This window comes from Salvelinus namaycush, chromosome 36 (genome assembly GCF_016432855.1).
Source record: "Salvelinus namaycush isolate Seneca chromosome 36, SaNama_1.0, whole genome shotgun sequence".
Taxonomy (NCBI): domain Eukaryota; kingdom Metazoa; phylum Chordata; class Actinopteri; order Salmoniformes; family Salmonidae; genus Salvelinus; species Salvelinus namaycush.
Genome location: NC_052342.1, coordinates 23,290,837 through 23,307,203, shown reverse-complemented (window position 1 = coordinate 23,307,203; position 16,367 = coordinate 23,290,837). Strand labels below are relative to the sequence as shown.

At 40.2% G+C, this 16,367-nt stretch overlaps 1 protein-coding gene across 2 annotated transcripts; it reads left to right on the top strand.

Annotated features, from left to right (window-relative positions):
• Window positions 1-6,415: 6,415 nt before the first annotated feature.
• Window positions 6,416-15,176, top strand: LOC120030338 (butyrophilin subfamily 1 member A1-like). 2 transcript variants are annotated; one of them, XM_038975712.1, is made up of 7 exons: window positions 6,416-6,545; window positions 10,721-10,782; window positions 11,355-11,390; window positions 11,695-11,739; window positions 11,882-11,914; window positions 12,022-12,039; window positions 14,133-15,176. In XM_038975712.1, exons 2-7 carry the CDS (start codon window positions 10,779-10,781, stop codon window positions 14,753-14,755), a joined length of 759 nt encoding a protein of 252 aa, XP_038831640.1. In that variant the 5' UTR covers window positions 6,416-6,545; window positions 10,721-10,778; the 3' UTR covers window positions 14,756-15,176. The 2 variants fall into 2 exon arrangements, with proteins under 2 accessions (XP_038831640.1, XP_038831641.1); XM_038975713.1 differs by lacking the exon at window positions 12,022-12,039.
• Window positions 15,177-16,367: the final 1,191 nt, after the last annotated feature.

The window sequence follows — 16,367 nt, the reverse complement described above, 5'->3', positions numbered from 1 at the left end:
GACTGTTATTACAATATTTGATTATAGTATATTTTTTAATTCCATCATGCCAAAGTATATATAGGTGGTTATTAATCATTAATCTCATTGTCATAAACAGCTCGAGAGAAAACAAAAAAGGTTTTCATAATATATACAGTATCAGTAAAAAGTTTGGACACACCTAATCATTCTAGGATTATATTCTTTATTTTTACTATTTTCTTTGATCTAGAATAATAGTGAAGACATCAAAACTTTGAAATAACACAAAAAAAACCTTGAATGAGTTGGTGTGTCCAAATGTTTTGACTGGTACTATGTACAGTATATACACTGAACAATAATATGAATGCAACATTCAACAATTTGAAAGAATTTACTAAGTTACAGTTCTTATAAGGAAGTCACTCAATTGAAATAAATTAACTAGGCCTTCATCTATGGATTTCACATGACTGGGAATACAGATATGCATCTGTTGGTCACAAATACCAACAACAACAAGAAAGTAGGGACGTGGATCAGAAATCCAGTCAGTAACTAGTGTGAACACCATTTGCCTCATGCAGCGCGACACATCTCCTTCACATCTCCTTCGAGTTGATCAGGCTGTTGATTGTGGCCTGTGGAATGTTTTCCCATTTCTCTTCAATGGCTGTGCGAAGTTGCTGTATATATCCGCGGGAACTGGAACACACTATCGTACACGTCGATCAAGAACATCACAAACATGCTCCAATGGGTGACATGTCTGGTGAGTATGCAGGCCGTGGAAGAACTGGGACATTTTCATCTTTCAGGAATTGTGTACAGATCCTTGCAATATGGGGCTGTGCATTGTCATGCTGAAACATGAGGTGATGGCGGCGGATGAATGGCATGATAAATAGACCTCAGCATCTCGTCACGGTATCTCTGTGCATTCAAGTTGCCATCAATAAAATGCAATTGTGTTTGTTGTCCGGAGCTTATGTCTGCCCATACCATAACCCCACCGCCACTATCGGGCACACACACAATCCCATACACGCTGTCTGCCATCTGCCCGGGACAGTTGAAACCAGGGTTCATCAGTGAAGAGAACACTTCTCCAGCGTGCCAGTGGCCATCGAAGGTGAGCATTCGCCCACTGAAGTCGGTTACAATGCCGAACTGCAGTCAGGTGAAGAACCTGGTGAGGATGACGAGTATGCAGATAAGTTTGCCAATTGCACGCTCCCTCAAAATAGGGATAACTGTGGCATTGTGTTGTGTGACAAAACTGCACATTTTAGAGTGGCCTTTTTTGTCCCCAGCACAAGGTGCACCTGTGTAATGATCATGCTTTTTAATCAGCTTCTTGATATGCCACACCTGTCACGTGGATGGATTATGTTGGTAAAGGAGAAATGCTCACTGACAGGGATGTAAACCAATGTGTGCACAAAATTTGAGAGAAATAAGCTTTGTGAATATGTAACATTTCAGCTCATTAAACATGGGACCAACACTTTACATGTTACATTTATATTTTTGTTCAGTATATGTACAACTATATACAGTTGCTGCCAAATATATTAGTACTATATTAGCATTTCTCTTAAATAATTCCCTGTTTCTTCTAAAATACTATTTATGTGTAAATTGAAAAATAAATTTGGTCTTCAGTTATTGGATTTTCAGCATTTCAGAAGCAATTTAGGTTTTTGAAACTTAAGTTTATAATTTTGATTTATAATAGGGAAATTATTAGCACCCAAGACTCCACACAGATTTTGGCCAAGTATAATATGATGACCACACCACCCATGTTGCTTGTGCGAGCGTTGCAAAATAAATGTACACACGTTATTCACATATTTCATCCAAACTGCTTGCGCGCGTCAACGAGCATCTACATAGCCAGGCGCTAACATAGAACTTGGTTTTATTTTTGGTGCATGATGCTCTGCAAGCCCCGCCTCTCTCATCTGCTCATTGGTTTTTATGCGCATATACCCACGTGGGTGATCGAAAGATGAACTGAGGTCCCTACTCCGGTCCAGTTGGTGGCCGTAATGAACCTTAACGTTGGTTGCCAACCGCCATTTAAAATCTACAGAAGAAGAAGACTGAAGGAGGTTAGATTACTAGAAACTAACTAGGTTTCCCTTTTTATCTGTGGATTAATTGTTGGCGTAGAGAACAACAATTATTTTGTGTGACTCAAAATGGGTCAAAATTCTACAAAGATCATGAAAAAAAGGACCTTGTGCATTTCAGGTAAAATAACAACACAAGGTTTATATCCCAGGACAAATTAACTAGCAACAGCAAGCTAGCTAGCTAAATGTCCATGAATGTTTCATGTGTTTCGACCTGTCCCAAAATTAATATAGTTGCTTCAGAGTTCATTTTGATATTTCAAACTGTGAGTCCCAATTTCCTCTGGTGTGGATGGACACAACCAACATGCGCGCAATGGCGTGCCCGGTCTAGCCAGCGTTTAAGCTCTTGGGTGCTATTTTTTTGTCCATGCAATTTGTTTTTAATTTCTAAATTAAAATTGTAAACTTAAGTTTTAAAAACTGCTTAAAATAGTTTCTGTAATGATGTTGAAAATATAACAATGTGGACCAAAGTCTTTTTCAATTTCAACTTATTTAAGAAGAAATATAAATGTGCAAGGGTGTCAATTTATTTGGCCGTCACCGTATATAGCATAACTAGGTTTGCATTCAACAGTTCGGTTTTGAATGTATAGTGAGCGTATCGTTGTCTTAGTAGAACAACTCATTTATGTCAATTGTCTGCCTCAACACTCATAAATGTAAATCCAAAATTAGCATTGCGTTTATACTGTATAAAGGAATGGTATCATTTGATTGGTTAATGATTATCATAGCTGACTGAATTCCAAAATGCTTTTACATTCTCTGTCAGGTGTATCATGGGACCTTTGACCAAGGACGTCTATTCCTTAATTTGCCTCATCATCTTTTATCCCTGTTTATTGTGCTCCCGAGCGGTCTAAGGCACTGCATGTCAGTGCTTGATGCGTCACCTAAGACACTCTGGACTGAATCCAGGCTGTATCACAACCGGCCATGATTGGGAGTCCCATAGGGCGGGGCACATTTGGCCCAGCGTTGTGAGGTTTGGCCGGTGTAGGCCATCATTGTAAGTAAGAATTTGTTCTTTGCTGACTTGCCTAGTTAAATAAATGTTTAAAATAATCTTATACAGCCTTGCCAAGGCTGTGACTAAGGTGGTAGTTCCAACTGATGTTAGGCCTACATTCCAGGCTGCGGACCATTATTGTGTCCTCTCTAATCTGCCTCAGTGTCTCCCCCACTGTTGAACATGTACAATGTTAAAATGAAGTGCTTTGTAATATCAAAACTAGAGGCGTGCCGGGTGGCGCAGTGGTAGCTGTGCCATCAGAGATTCTGGGCCCAGTGTTGTCTTGGTTATGGAGGGTTTGGCAGACAGGGATATCCTTGTGTCATCGTGCACTAGCGACTCCTGTGGCGGGCCGGGTGCAGTGCACCCTGACCAGGTTGCCAGGTGTACGGTGTTTCCTCTGACACATAGGTGCGGCTGGCTTCTGGGTTGGATGTGCATTGTGTCAAGAAGCAGTGTGGCTTGGTTGGGTTGTTTTTCGGAGGATGCATGGCTCTTGACCTTTGCCTCTCCTGAGTCCGTACGGGAGTTGCAGTGATGAGACAAGACTGCAACTACTACCAATTGGATACCACTATAGCGGGATTTCTTATAAGCGTCCAGATTAGTGTCCCGCTTCTTGAACACGTCAGCTAAGCCTTTAGCTCGATGTGAATGTTGTCTGTAATCCATTTCTTCTGGTTGGGATATGTACGTACGGTCACTGTGGGACCGACGTCGTTGATGCACTTATTGATGAAGCTGATGACTAAGGCGGTATACTCCTCAATGCCATTGGATAAATCCCGGAACATATTCCAGTCTGTGGTTGCAAAACAGTCCTGTAGCGAAGCATCCGCGTCATCTGACCACTTCCGTATTGAGTGAGTCACTGGTACTTCCTGCTTTAGTTTTTGCTTGTAAGCAGGAATCAGGAGGATATAATTATGGTTAGATTTGCAAAATGGAGGGCGGGGGAGAGCTTTGTATGCATCTCTATGTGTGGAATAAAGGTCGTCCAGAGTTTTTCTTTTTAAAATCTTTCTCTGGTTGCACATGTGACATGCTGGTTAAAATTTTGTAAAACTGATTTAAGTTTGCCTGCATTAAAGTCCCCCGCCACTTGGAGCGCCGCTTCTGGATGAGCATTTTCTTGTTTGCTTATGGCCTTATGAAGTTGGTTGAGAGCGGTCTTAGTGCCAGCATCGGTATGTGGTGGTAAATAGACGGCTACGAATAATATAGATGAGAACTCTCTTGGTAGATAGTGTGGTCTACATCTTATCATAAGGTATTCTATCTCAGGCAAGCAATATCTCGAGTCTTCTTTAATATTAGACATTGTGTACCAGCTGTTATTAACTAAAAGACACACACCCCCACACCCAGCTTCTTCTCTGTTCTGCCGGTACATGTAAAATCCCGCCAGCTCTATATTATCCGTGTCATCTTTCAGCCACGACTCAGTGAAACAAAGATATTACAGTTAATGTCCTGTTGGTAGGATAATCGTAATCGTAATTCATCAATTTTATTTTCCAATGATTGCATGTTAGCCAGTAGAATGGATGACAGTGGGAATTTACTCGCTCGCCTACGGATTCTCAGAAGGCAGCCTGACCTGCGCCCCTGTTCCCAGGAAAGCAGTGTATCCTTCTCGTCGTACTCATTAAAGGAAAAAGCTTCTTCCAGTTCATGGTGAGTAATTGTTGTTCTGATGCCCAGAAGTTATTTTCGATCATAATAGACGGTAGAAGAAACATTATGTACACAGTAAGTAAAAAAAATAAGTTATAAACAACGCAAAAAAACTAACAAAGTTAGTCGGTTAGGAGCATGTAAAACGTCAGCCATCCTCTTAGGTGCCAGTAGAGCTCCGAGACAGGATTGTGTCGAGGCACAGATCTGGAGAAGGGTACCAAAACATTCTGCAGCATTGAAGGTCCCCAAGAACACAGTGGCCTCCATTTTTAAGTGAAATAAGTGTGGAAGCACCAAGAAGGGAGGTGACCAAGAACCCGTTGGTCACTCTGATAGAGATCCAGAGTTCATCTGTGGAGACTGGATAACCTTCCAGAAGAACAACCATCACTGCAACACTCCACCAATCAGCCCTTTATGGTAGAGTGGCCAGACGGAAGCGACTCCTCAGTAAGGCACATGACAGCCCACTTGGAATTTGCCAAAAGGCACCTAAAGGGCACGGACCATGAAAAACAAGATTCTCTGGTCTGATGAAACCAAAATTTTACTCTTTGGCCTGAATGCCAAGCGTCACACCTGGAGGAAACCTGGCACCATCCCTACGGTGAAGCACGGTGGTGGCAGCATCATGCTGTGGGGATTGTTTTCAGCTGCATGGACTGGAGCTGAAACGATGGAAGGGAAAGATGAACAGAGCAAAGTACAGAGAGATTCTTGATGACAACCTGCTACCGAGTACTCAGGACCTCAGACTGGGGCGAAGGTTCATCTTCCAACAGGACAACGACCCTAAGCACACAGCCAAGACAATGGAGGAGTGGCTTCGGGACAAATCTATGAATGTCCTTGAGTGGCCCAGCCAGAGCCCGGACTTAAACCAGATTGAACATCTCTGGAGAGACCTGAAAATAGCTGTGCAGCGATGTTCCCCACCCAAGCTGGTAGAGCTTGGAAGGATCTGAATAGCGAAAAGCACTTTTATTAATAAATGTGATCTAGCAGAGGTAAATGGCAAATATGAACCATGTATGCTGTCTATATTGCTTGTAATTGATTTAAGTCAACATCTAAGTAATGCTATTATTATGGCGGTATTGTTTTTAAAAACCCAATAATGTTGTGGGTCCATCAGACCTGCGAACATTGGGTGAATAATAAAAACATGACCACCACACAGGTTAAAAACGGCAAAATTGTCTCCGCCAACAAGAGTGGTGTGAACAGTTTGTGTCATGGACGCATGGGTCCTGAGGTGGGGGTTTGTTACTATGCCAATAAATGAAAATATCCATCTTGAGCTTTGCAACCTAGGAAATTTGTGACCGGACCGCTGACATAGCACCATAATACAGTATCAGGATACCTTGCTTTTGGTTAAACAGTAACTAGCTGAAATGAAGTGATTACTTATCTCCAGCTTTTGGTTCTCATATGACCACTTCCAAGCATTAAGCAAAAGTATAAGATGTCCGAGGATGTAGTGATTACACTCTGTATGTGAAAACAGGTTGTATCTCTCCCAAACTGAAATGTATAAAAATTCAACACTATAAATCAGGTCATGAAAACATTAGCATAACTGCTCGCTGTATGGTGTTTGGGTCATTGTGGACTTTGTGCACAACTGTAATGGTGCTGTCAATCTGTTAGCTGCTATTAATGATTACCTCCTTAATCTGAGTAGATTCCATTCCGAGGGCACATTCATGAACGAGACACTCGTATCAGAGAGAACCAAGGTAAAGCATTTTTTATTATTATTACTGAACATGACAATTTTTTCAAACAAATCCCTTGAAATATCAAATCAAATTGTATTAATCACATGCGCCGAATACAACAGGTGTAGACCTTACAGTGAAATGCTTACTTACGAGCCCCTAACCAACAATGTAGTTAAAAAAAACAAAAAATATGAATAAGAATAAGAATTAAAAGTAACAAGAAATGAAAGAGCAGCAGTAAAATAACAATAGCGAGACTATATTGTCACGCCCTGGCCTTAGTTATCTTTGTTTTCTTTATTATTTTAGTTAGGTCAGGGTGTGACATGAGGGATGTTTGTGTGTTTTTGTCTCGTCTAGGGTGTTTGTATTGTCTAATTCTGTAATTAGAATATAAATGTGGGCACTTTGAATACAGTGTTGTTTGACATGACAACGAATGAAAATGCCATGGACGAGTGATTGTGACAGGGTAGGAACCAAAGTGATGTTCCGTGTTTCCTAGGGGACCCTATAATCTTTGGCTACATTACATCTTTATTCATATAGCCAACATATTGATGCTTCGCCTATTCCTCTTTGATTTAGAAGATACTGTTGCACAAACAACATGCTGATAAGGCCTCCTCCAGCACTGGTATCAGGTTGTGTTAGCTAGCTACGTTTGCATTGACTTGTATTAGCTAGCCAGCTAACTAGCTACGCACGACCCTCTGTAGTGCCTTGCGGTCGGAGGCCAAGCAGTTGCCATACCATGCAGTGATTCAACTGGTCAGGATGCTCTCGATGGTGTAGCTGTAGAACCTTTTGAGGATCTGAGGACCCATGCCAAATTTTTTCAGTCTCCTGAAAGAGAATAGGTTTTGTCGTGCCCTCTTCATGACTGTCTTGGTTTGCTTGGACCATAATAGTTTGTTGGTGATGTGAACACTAAGGAGCTTGAAGCTCTCAACCTGCTCAACTACGTCCCCATCTATGAGAATGGGGGCGTGCTCGGTCCTCTTTTTTCCTGTTGTACACAATTATCTCCTTTGTCAGGTAGTATGTTAGTGAAACGTTAGTTCATTTCCTGTGCTCTTTGATTACTTATTTGTTTATTTCTTAACACTTTATCATTATATCAAAAGCATTTTATACCAATTCATTCAGTTATTATCTAAACCATTTGTGTGAAATATTGCTCACATTTGTAAGCATTATAGTGATTGCGTTTATTCCACAATTTCATCTCTCTGCCCTTGAGTTTGAAACGACAGTACTATATTTCAGAATAGCATACAGAGTTTCCTGCAATGATACTTTTTGATCAATGTTTTATGGTCAGCATTAGCTTCAGTACAATCCGTGTTTCAGGGTAAAACAATGATTATCTTGTCTTTTCACCTGAACAGATTATAAAGAATGTGCCTTCAGAAAGTGTTTCACACCCCTTGACTTTTTACACATTTTGTTGTGTTACAAAGTGGGATTAAAATGTATTTAAGTCTCTAACAGTTTTGCACACCTGGATTGTACAATATTTGCCCAATATTTAAAAAAAAGTCTTCAAGCTCTGTCAAGTTGGTTGTTGATCATTGCTAGAAAGCCATAGATTTTGAAGCTGATTTAAGTCAAAACTGTAACTAAGCCACTCAGGAACATTCAATGTAATCTTGGTAAACAACTCTAGTGTAGATTTGGCCTAGGTTATTGTCCTGCTGAAAGGTGAATTAGTCTCCCAGTGTCTGTTGGAAAGCAGACTGAACCAGGTTTTCCTATACAATTTTGCCTGTGTGCTGTTTTCCGTTTCTATTTATCCTAAAAAAGTCCATAGTCCTTGCTGATTAAAAGCATTGCTTGCTGGACAATATGAAGAGTGGTACTTCATGATGTGTTGTGCTGGATTTGCTCCAAACGTAACGCTTTGTATTCAGGACAAAAAGTGAATTTCTTTGCCACATCTTTTTTAACACTAGGAGCGGCACAATTCCATAACTACTAGAATGGCCATGACGGTCATCATGACCGTTACATTCTCAATTATGTAAATATTCGATAATAAATCATAAATGGGTACATTTATTTGTTAAAATAGGTCATTAGAAACCTCAGGACACCAAATGTAAATTATAGTCAGTCAGAAAATGTATTGATTGGTCCAGAAGCGCATAGACTGTGAATACTAAAATAAGACCATCGTTTATTTGCTGATTGTAAGACAACAGTGTCCTGCACAGCTGGCCCATCAAAACCTGAACTATATTGAAACTATAGACTGATGACCAGCGCAGGGTGCATTGACAAAGAAGGGAACAGGTCATTCCAAATATGACTTCTCCATATCATCCTACAGAGGTCCATGCAGGCCAGGCATTTTAATTGCTATACCCTATCAGAAAGAGCAGATTCCAAGGTTTCTAATGAACCTGTTTTTAAATAAATTGTCATGGATCATGTTTTTGACCTTCCTAAACAAAATATGAATGGTTTTCTTTGTGATTGTGTATATTAACACTAGATAGACAGAGAGCATCATAATGTACTCATGGACATTTTTAAAGTCATGTCCCCCTTATCCTTGACTTTTCCCAAATACACTACATACACCTGCTTGTCGAACATCTCATTCCAAAATCATGGGCATTCATATGGAGTTGGTTCCCCCTTTGCTGCTATAACAGCCTCCACTCTTCTGGGAAGCCTTTCCACTAGATATTGGAACATTGCTGCGGGGACTTGCTTCCATTCAGCCACGAGCATTAGTGAGGTCAGGCACTGATGTTGGGTGATTAGACCTGGCTCATAGTCTGTGTTCCAATTCATCACAAAGGTGTTCCATGGCGTTGAGGTCAGGGCTCTGTGCAGGCCAGTCAAGTTCTTCCACACCGATCAACAAACCATTTCTGTATTGACCTCGCTTTGTGCACGAGGGCATTGTCATGCTGAAACAGGAAAGCGCCTTCCCCAAACTGTTGCCACAAAGTTGGAAGCACAGAATCACATAGAATGTAATTGTATGCTTTAGCGTTAATATTTCCCGTCACTGGAACAAAGGAGCCCGAACCATGAAAAAATAGCCCCAGACCATTATTCCTCCTCCACCAAACTTTACAAATGGTACTATGCAGTCGGGCAGGTAGTGTTCTCTTGGCATCCGACAAAAACCCAGATGATTCTTCACACCAGAGAACGCGTTTCCACTGCTACACTGAGTCCAATGGCGGCGAGCTTTACACCACTCCAGCCGACGCTTGGCATTGCGCATGGTGATCATAGGCTTGTGTGTGGCTGCTCGGCCATGGAAACACATTTCATGAAGCTAAACAAACACTTATTGTGCAGACATTGCTTCCAGAGGCAGTTTGGAACTCGGTAGTGAGTGTTGCAACCGAGGATAGATGATTTTTGAAAGCTATACGTTCAGCACTTGGTGGTACCGTTCTGTGAGTTTGTGGCCTACCACTTTGCGGCTGAGCCGCTGTTGCTCCTAGACGTTTCCAATTCACAATAACAGCACTTAAAGTTGACAGGGGCAGCTCTTGCAGGGCAGAAATTTGACAACCTCACTTGTTGGAAAGGTGGCATCCTATGACGGTGCCAAGTTGAAAGTCACTGAGCTCTTCAGTACCATTCTACTGGCAATGTTTGTCTATGGAGATTGCATGGCGGTGTGCTTGATTTTTTTACACCTGTCAGCAACGGGTATGGCTGAAATAGTGTCCACATACTTTTGTGTATATGTAGTTTTTTTCTATTTAACACACTGTCGTTGTTAGAATCTTAATATAACGAACAGAACTGGAGTTATAACCAGTTTTAGGAGGGTGTGTCATTTTTTATGGTTTTCCCTGTTGAGCACATTTTTGGTCAAACTTATTTAAGCTTGCCATAAAAACAAAGGGGTTGAATACTTATTGACTCAAGAATTTTTTTCAATGTTTTTTTTCAAAACATTATACAAACAAAATTCCACTTTGACGTTCTGGGGTATTGTGTGTCGATCAATTTGACAAAATCTAAATGTAATACATTTTAAATTCAGGCTATAACAACAAAATGTGGAAAAAATAAACTGGGTGTGAACACTTTCTGAAGGCACTGTGTGTCTCTACCTTAGATAATTCTAACAGCAACCTTTATGTAATTTGCCCTACTGCTTGCAGCATTTACCAGTATCTCTCCTCACTTCTTCCCTATGTTTTTATCCACAGAAGAAGAATACAGTACACAGCTGTTTCTGAACTTGGTCCTCCTCTACTGTTAGCTATAATGGGTAAATCTGCTGCATAGATGAAACTGTACACTCTTAAAATAAAATAAAAGCCAATTAGGGAGGGAGATATGTTTTGGGGTTATACGTTTTAGTCAGTATTTTTACATTATTAAAAGGAAAACTCCACCCAAAAACGATATATTCCCAAAATGTTCTATATGTCAGCAATCAAGTTTAATATATGTAACTTCCAAAATACAGAAATCGATCTAATATGATGCATTTTGCATCATGTGATGCCTAACGCAGCATCATGTGATGCAAATTACATCATGCGGGCCAGATGTCTGTGTTTAGAAAGTTACATATCTTCAAAATGATTGCTGACATATAAAACATTTTGGGACTATATCAACAATGGACTACTGAAATAACTACTAAAAGATAGTTTTGGGTGGAGTTTTCCTTTAATAATGTAAGAAAATAAGAAAAAAAAGAAATATATATCCCAAAAAATATATCTCCCATCCTAATTAATATCATTACAACTATTACTAATATACTAATGTATGAAGAAAGATACATATCTCTTTATCAGATCATGATTACACGGCATTTTCTTCCCTGTACAGGTGGCTGTTGCAGTAGACCTGTTGAAAACGACACAGGTACATTATGTTGATTGTATTTGCTGCATTAAATTCATAATGGTGGATTTAATAATTGTCTAGTTCAAAAGAGCAAAGTAATATCTTTTGACATTTGGTCATAACTATGTGATTTGAAGAACACGTTGTACAGGAGCAGACATCCAAAATAATTATAGTGAAGAAAAAAAATCCTTCAAAAGTAGAAAATCCCCATGATGTACATTTAAAATATGATTTCTAGTATTTAAGTATTTCAGATGAAAAATGTTTTATCAAATTACGAGGAAGTCTTTTTTTTTACATGAATGATATAACACTGCAGATCTTGAACAGCCAAAGACGTCTACCACATCACCCCCTATGCAAGGTACAGTAAGGAATGTAAACTACACACACATACATAAGACATACTTTTACATCAAGATATACCATACAGTAAGTGCAGCATACCTGTTATTTACTGTGTATTTCCAGGTTAATATATTTGAATTCTTTTGATTCACTTGTAGATGCATCAGTGCAGACCATGGAGCAGTCAACCGGTAATGACTCTATTTCTTATACAGTATGCTCATCAGGATGATAGTTTGAATGAAATGTGAGCTTTGTTATTGCACTTCTCTGTTTTCATTTTCCTAATTTTTTTCAGATGAGAAGTTACATGAAGGTACTAAGCTATTTATTATAATTTTTCTTACATATGGCTATTAATATTTTGTCACCTTTTCCAAACAATAACCAAGGGACAATCAGCAGTTGAAACAATAACAGTACCAATCAAACGTTTGGACACACCTACTCCAGGGTTTTTCTTTATGTTTACTATTTTCTACATTGTAGAATATTAGTGAAGACATCTAAACTGTGAAATGGCACATATGGAATCATGTAGTAACCAAAAAAGTGTTAAACCAATCAAAATACATGTTAGATATGAGATTCTTCAAAGTAGCCACCCTTTGCCTTGATGACAGCTTTGCACACTTTTGGCATTCTCTCAACCAGTTTCATGAGGTAGTCACCTGGAATGCATTTCAATTAACAGGTGTGCCTTGTTAAAAGTTAATTTGTGGAATTTCTTTCCTTCTTAACGCTTTTGAGACATTCAGTTGTGTTGTGACATGGTAGGGGTCGTATACAGAAGAAAGCCCTATTTGGTAAAAGACCAAGTCCATATTATGGCAAGAACAGCTCAAATAAGCAACAAGAAATGATAGTCCATCATTATTTTAAGACATGAAGGTCAGTCAATCTGGTAAATGTAAAGAATTTAAGGTTTCTTCAAGTGCAGTCGCAAAAACCATCAAGCGCTATGATGAAACTGGCTCTCATGAGGACCGCCACAGGAAAGGAAGACCCAGAGTTACCTCTGCTGCAGAGGATAAGTTCATTAGAGTTATCAGCCTCAGAAATTGCAGCCCAAATACATCCTTCACAGAGTTCAAGTAACAGACACATCTCAACATCAACTGTTCAGAGGAGACTGCGTGAATCAGGCCTTCATAGCTGAATTGCTGCAAAGGAAGCACTACTAAAGGACACCAATAAGAAGAAGAAACTTGCTTGGGCCAAGAAACACGAGCAATGGACATTAGACCGGTGGAAATCTGTCCTTTGGTCTGATGAGTCCAAATTTGAGGTTTTTGGTTGCAATTGCCGTGTCTTTGTGAAACGCAGAGTAGGTGAATGGATGATCTCCGCATGTGTGGGTCGGCAGGTACCCTAGTGGTTAGAGCATTGGGCCAGTAACCGAAAGGTTTTTGGATCGAATCCCCGAGCTGACAAAGTAAAAATCTGTCGTTCTGCCCCTGAACATGGCAGTTAACCCACTGTTCCCCAGTAGGCTGTCATTGTAAATAAGAATGTGTTCTTAATTAACTTGCCTAGTTAAATAAAGGTTAAACAAATGTGTGGTTGCAAACGTGAAGCATGGAGGAAGAGGTGTGATGGTGTGGGGGTGCTATGCTGGTGACACTGTCAGTGATTTGTTTAGAATTCAAGGCACACTTAACCAGCATGGCTACCACAGCATTCTGCAGCGATACGCCATCCCATCTGGTATTCACTTAGAGGGACTATAATACATTTTTCAACAGGACATTGCCCCGACACACCTCCAGGATGTGTAAGGGCTATATGACCAAGAAGGAGAGGGATAGAGTGCTGCATCAGATGACCTGGCCTCCACAATCACCCGACCTCAACCCAATTGAGATGGTTTGGGATGAGTTGGACCGCAGAGTTTAGGAAAAGCAGTCAACAAGTGTTCAGCGTATATGGGAACTCCTTCAAGACTGTTGGAAAATAATTCCTCATTAAGCTGGTTGAGAGAATGCCAAGAGTATGCAAAGCTGTCATCAAGGCAAAGGGTGGCTATTTTGAAGAATCTAAAATATATTTTAATTTGTTTAACACTTTTTTTGGTTACTACATGACTCTGTGTTATTTCACAGTGTTGATGTCTTCACTATTATTCTACAATGTAGAAAATAGAAATAATTAAGAAAAACCCTTGAATGAGAAGGTGTGTCCAAACTTTTGACTGGTATTTTTTTATCAAATATTATATATATATTTTATACCTTACAGGGGTCCTACAATTCTAAATCAAAAAGCTAAATGATCCATGGTATTACAGTCTTAAAACAGTTCCATATGTTAGCTTAGTAGCCCTCCACCCCAACGGCTTAGAGGTTTTTAAGATCAAAATAAGAAAAATGTGTCATCAACGGTATGTGTGTATCTGTTTTCTTTCCTCAGTGGATGTAACTCTGGATGTGGACACCGCTCACCCTAACCTACTGATAGATGGGAAAACAGTACGCTGGATAAAGGAAACACCACAGAGACCGTGTAGTGATAACATGTTTGATGAGGATCCCTATGTGCTGGGCATTATGGGCCGTGCTTGGAGGGCCTACTGGGAGGTGAATGTGGCGAAGAAGGATGACTGGGTACTTGGTGTTACCAAGGCAACAGCTAACAGGAAGGGACAGTTGGTTCTCAGCCCTGCCAATGGCTTCTGGGTAATCAGGCTGTCCAATGGGGGAAGACTGAAAGCCATGGATGATAAGGAACATGTTCTTGAGAAAGGTATTCCAGATAAAGTTGGTATCTATCTAGATTATAAGGAAAAGAAGGTGACTTTCTTTAATGCAGAAGATGGTTCACTCATCTACTCATTTATCAACGGACCAGGTTATGAGGATGAGGTCCGCCCACTTTTCTCACCCTGGAACAATGATACAGATGCAATCACAATTTTGTCCATTGAAACTAAACAATCTAAAGCATTAAGGATCACCTCTACATCTGTCAATAGGCTACTTTATTGTGATGGAGAGCTAAACATGAGTGGTCTTAACTACACTGATGATGATTAATATGCCATACATGAATAGGAGTAATTGTCACTACAGTAATATTTAGGCATTTGCTTTATGGATATAATTGTATGATGATTTGTGCTGCTCATCAAAATGTGTCTCTTCGTCACATCTAAACAAAATTGCAGACGCTTCTATCCAGAGTGACTTACAGTGGTGAGTGCATACAGTTTTATACTTTTTTTAACTGGTCCCCTTTGTGAATCAAACCCACAACCCTGGCATTGCAAGCACTATGCTCTACCACCTGAGCCACACAGGACCAACAAGGCATTGACTTATTATTCTTCGTCTTCAACTTTGTTGAATATAATGGACAGCTATTTCAGTCGTATTTTTTCTGTTATGCCTCCCTTCATGCACATTTACTGTACGCTGTATTGATTTGTGAAGAATAAAATATTGCTTTTAAGACTTGGATGTGTATCAGTTTATACCTTGTGATCATGAGGATCAATCAGTTTATGCCAGCTCTTACATAACAAAGTATGTATATGGAAGGTTTGTAATCAGCTATAATAAGTAACCTTGTACAAGCCAGAAAGGCTCATAGAAGCAGGAGCCTATCTCCTGTTTCTGTAGCGAAAAGCAGCATGATGTACAAGTACACATTCTAGACAGGACACAAGTCTATCGCAGGGCCTTAACCCAATGCATCTCCTTGATGCTGAGAGCCAAGTAGAGACGCATCAGGTCTCATTTTTAAAGCCTTTGGTATGACTTGGTCGGGGATCAAACCACAAGATTAGCCATAGGTAAGCACAAATTATAATGTCAAGACTGCTGTTCTGGGGTCTAATAAATATTTAAAAAATACATTTGTACACAGTGTCACACCCTGATCTGTTTCACCTGTCCTCGTTAATGTCTCCACCCCCTCCAGGTGTCACTTGTTTTCTCCAGTCTATTTATCCCTGTGTTTCCTGTCTCTCTGTACCAGTGTATTTATCCCTGTGTTTCCTGTCTCTCTGTGAAAGTTCATCTTGTATGTTCCAAGTCAACCAGCGTTTTCCCCCCGTACTCCTGCCTTTGCTATTCTTCTTGTTCTAGTCCTCCCGGTTTTGACCGTTGACTGTTCTGGACTCTGTACCCACCTGCCTGACCATTCTGCCTGCCTTGACCTCGAGCCTGCCTGCCGCTCCCTACCTCCTGGACTCTGAACTGGTTTTGACTTTTTGCCTGTCCACGACCAGTCTCTTTCTTACTCCTTTTTGGATTATTGAACATCTTAGACTCCAACCATCTGCCTCCTGTGTCTGCATCTGGGTCTCGTCTTGTGTCATGATACACAGATTTAATCATAAATTGTTTGTTTAAAAATATTGTAACAAAGTGATTTTTAGATCATGAACTTGACATGGACATATGCAATTCAAATAGATTCTGCATGAAATGTTGTGATTTATAAATTAAACATTATTTTATGTGTGACAAAGGGCAGGTTTCAATCAGTTGCAGCATTAACCCGCGTTGGCCAACAACTGCATAGCTCTTGTTTTGGCAGTGTTGGAGGTGTAACTGAGTAAGAGTTGACAAATTGGTGAGCAGCTGCTCTTGTGGATCTTGTCACAAACCACTCCCCTCCTTATCTGCGGTAGTAGTTTATCCG

Excerpts from the sequence above, each read along its gene's own strand:
- LOC120030338 (XM_038975712.1), top strand. Across the intron at positions 11,391-11,694 it reads ACCTGTTGAAAACGACACAG|ATCTTGAACAGCCAAAGACG; the intron begins GTACATTATGTT and ends ATAACACTGCAG. Across the intron at positions 11,740-11,881 it reads CACATCACCCCCTATGCAAG|ATGCATCAGTGCAGACCATG; the intron begins GTACAGTAAGGA and ends ATTCACTTGTAG.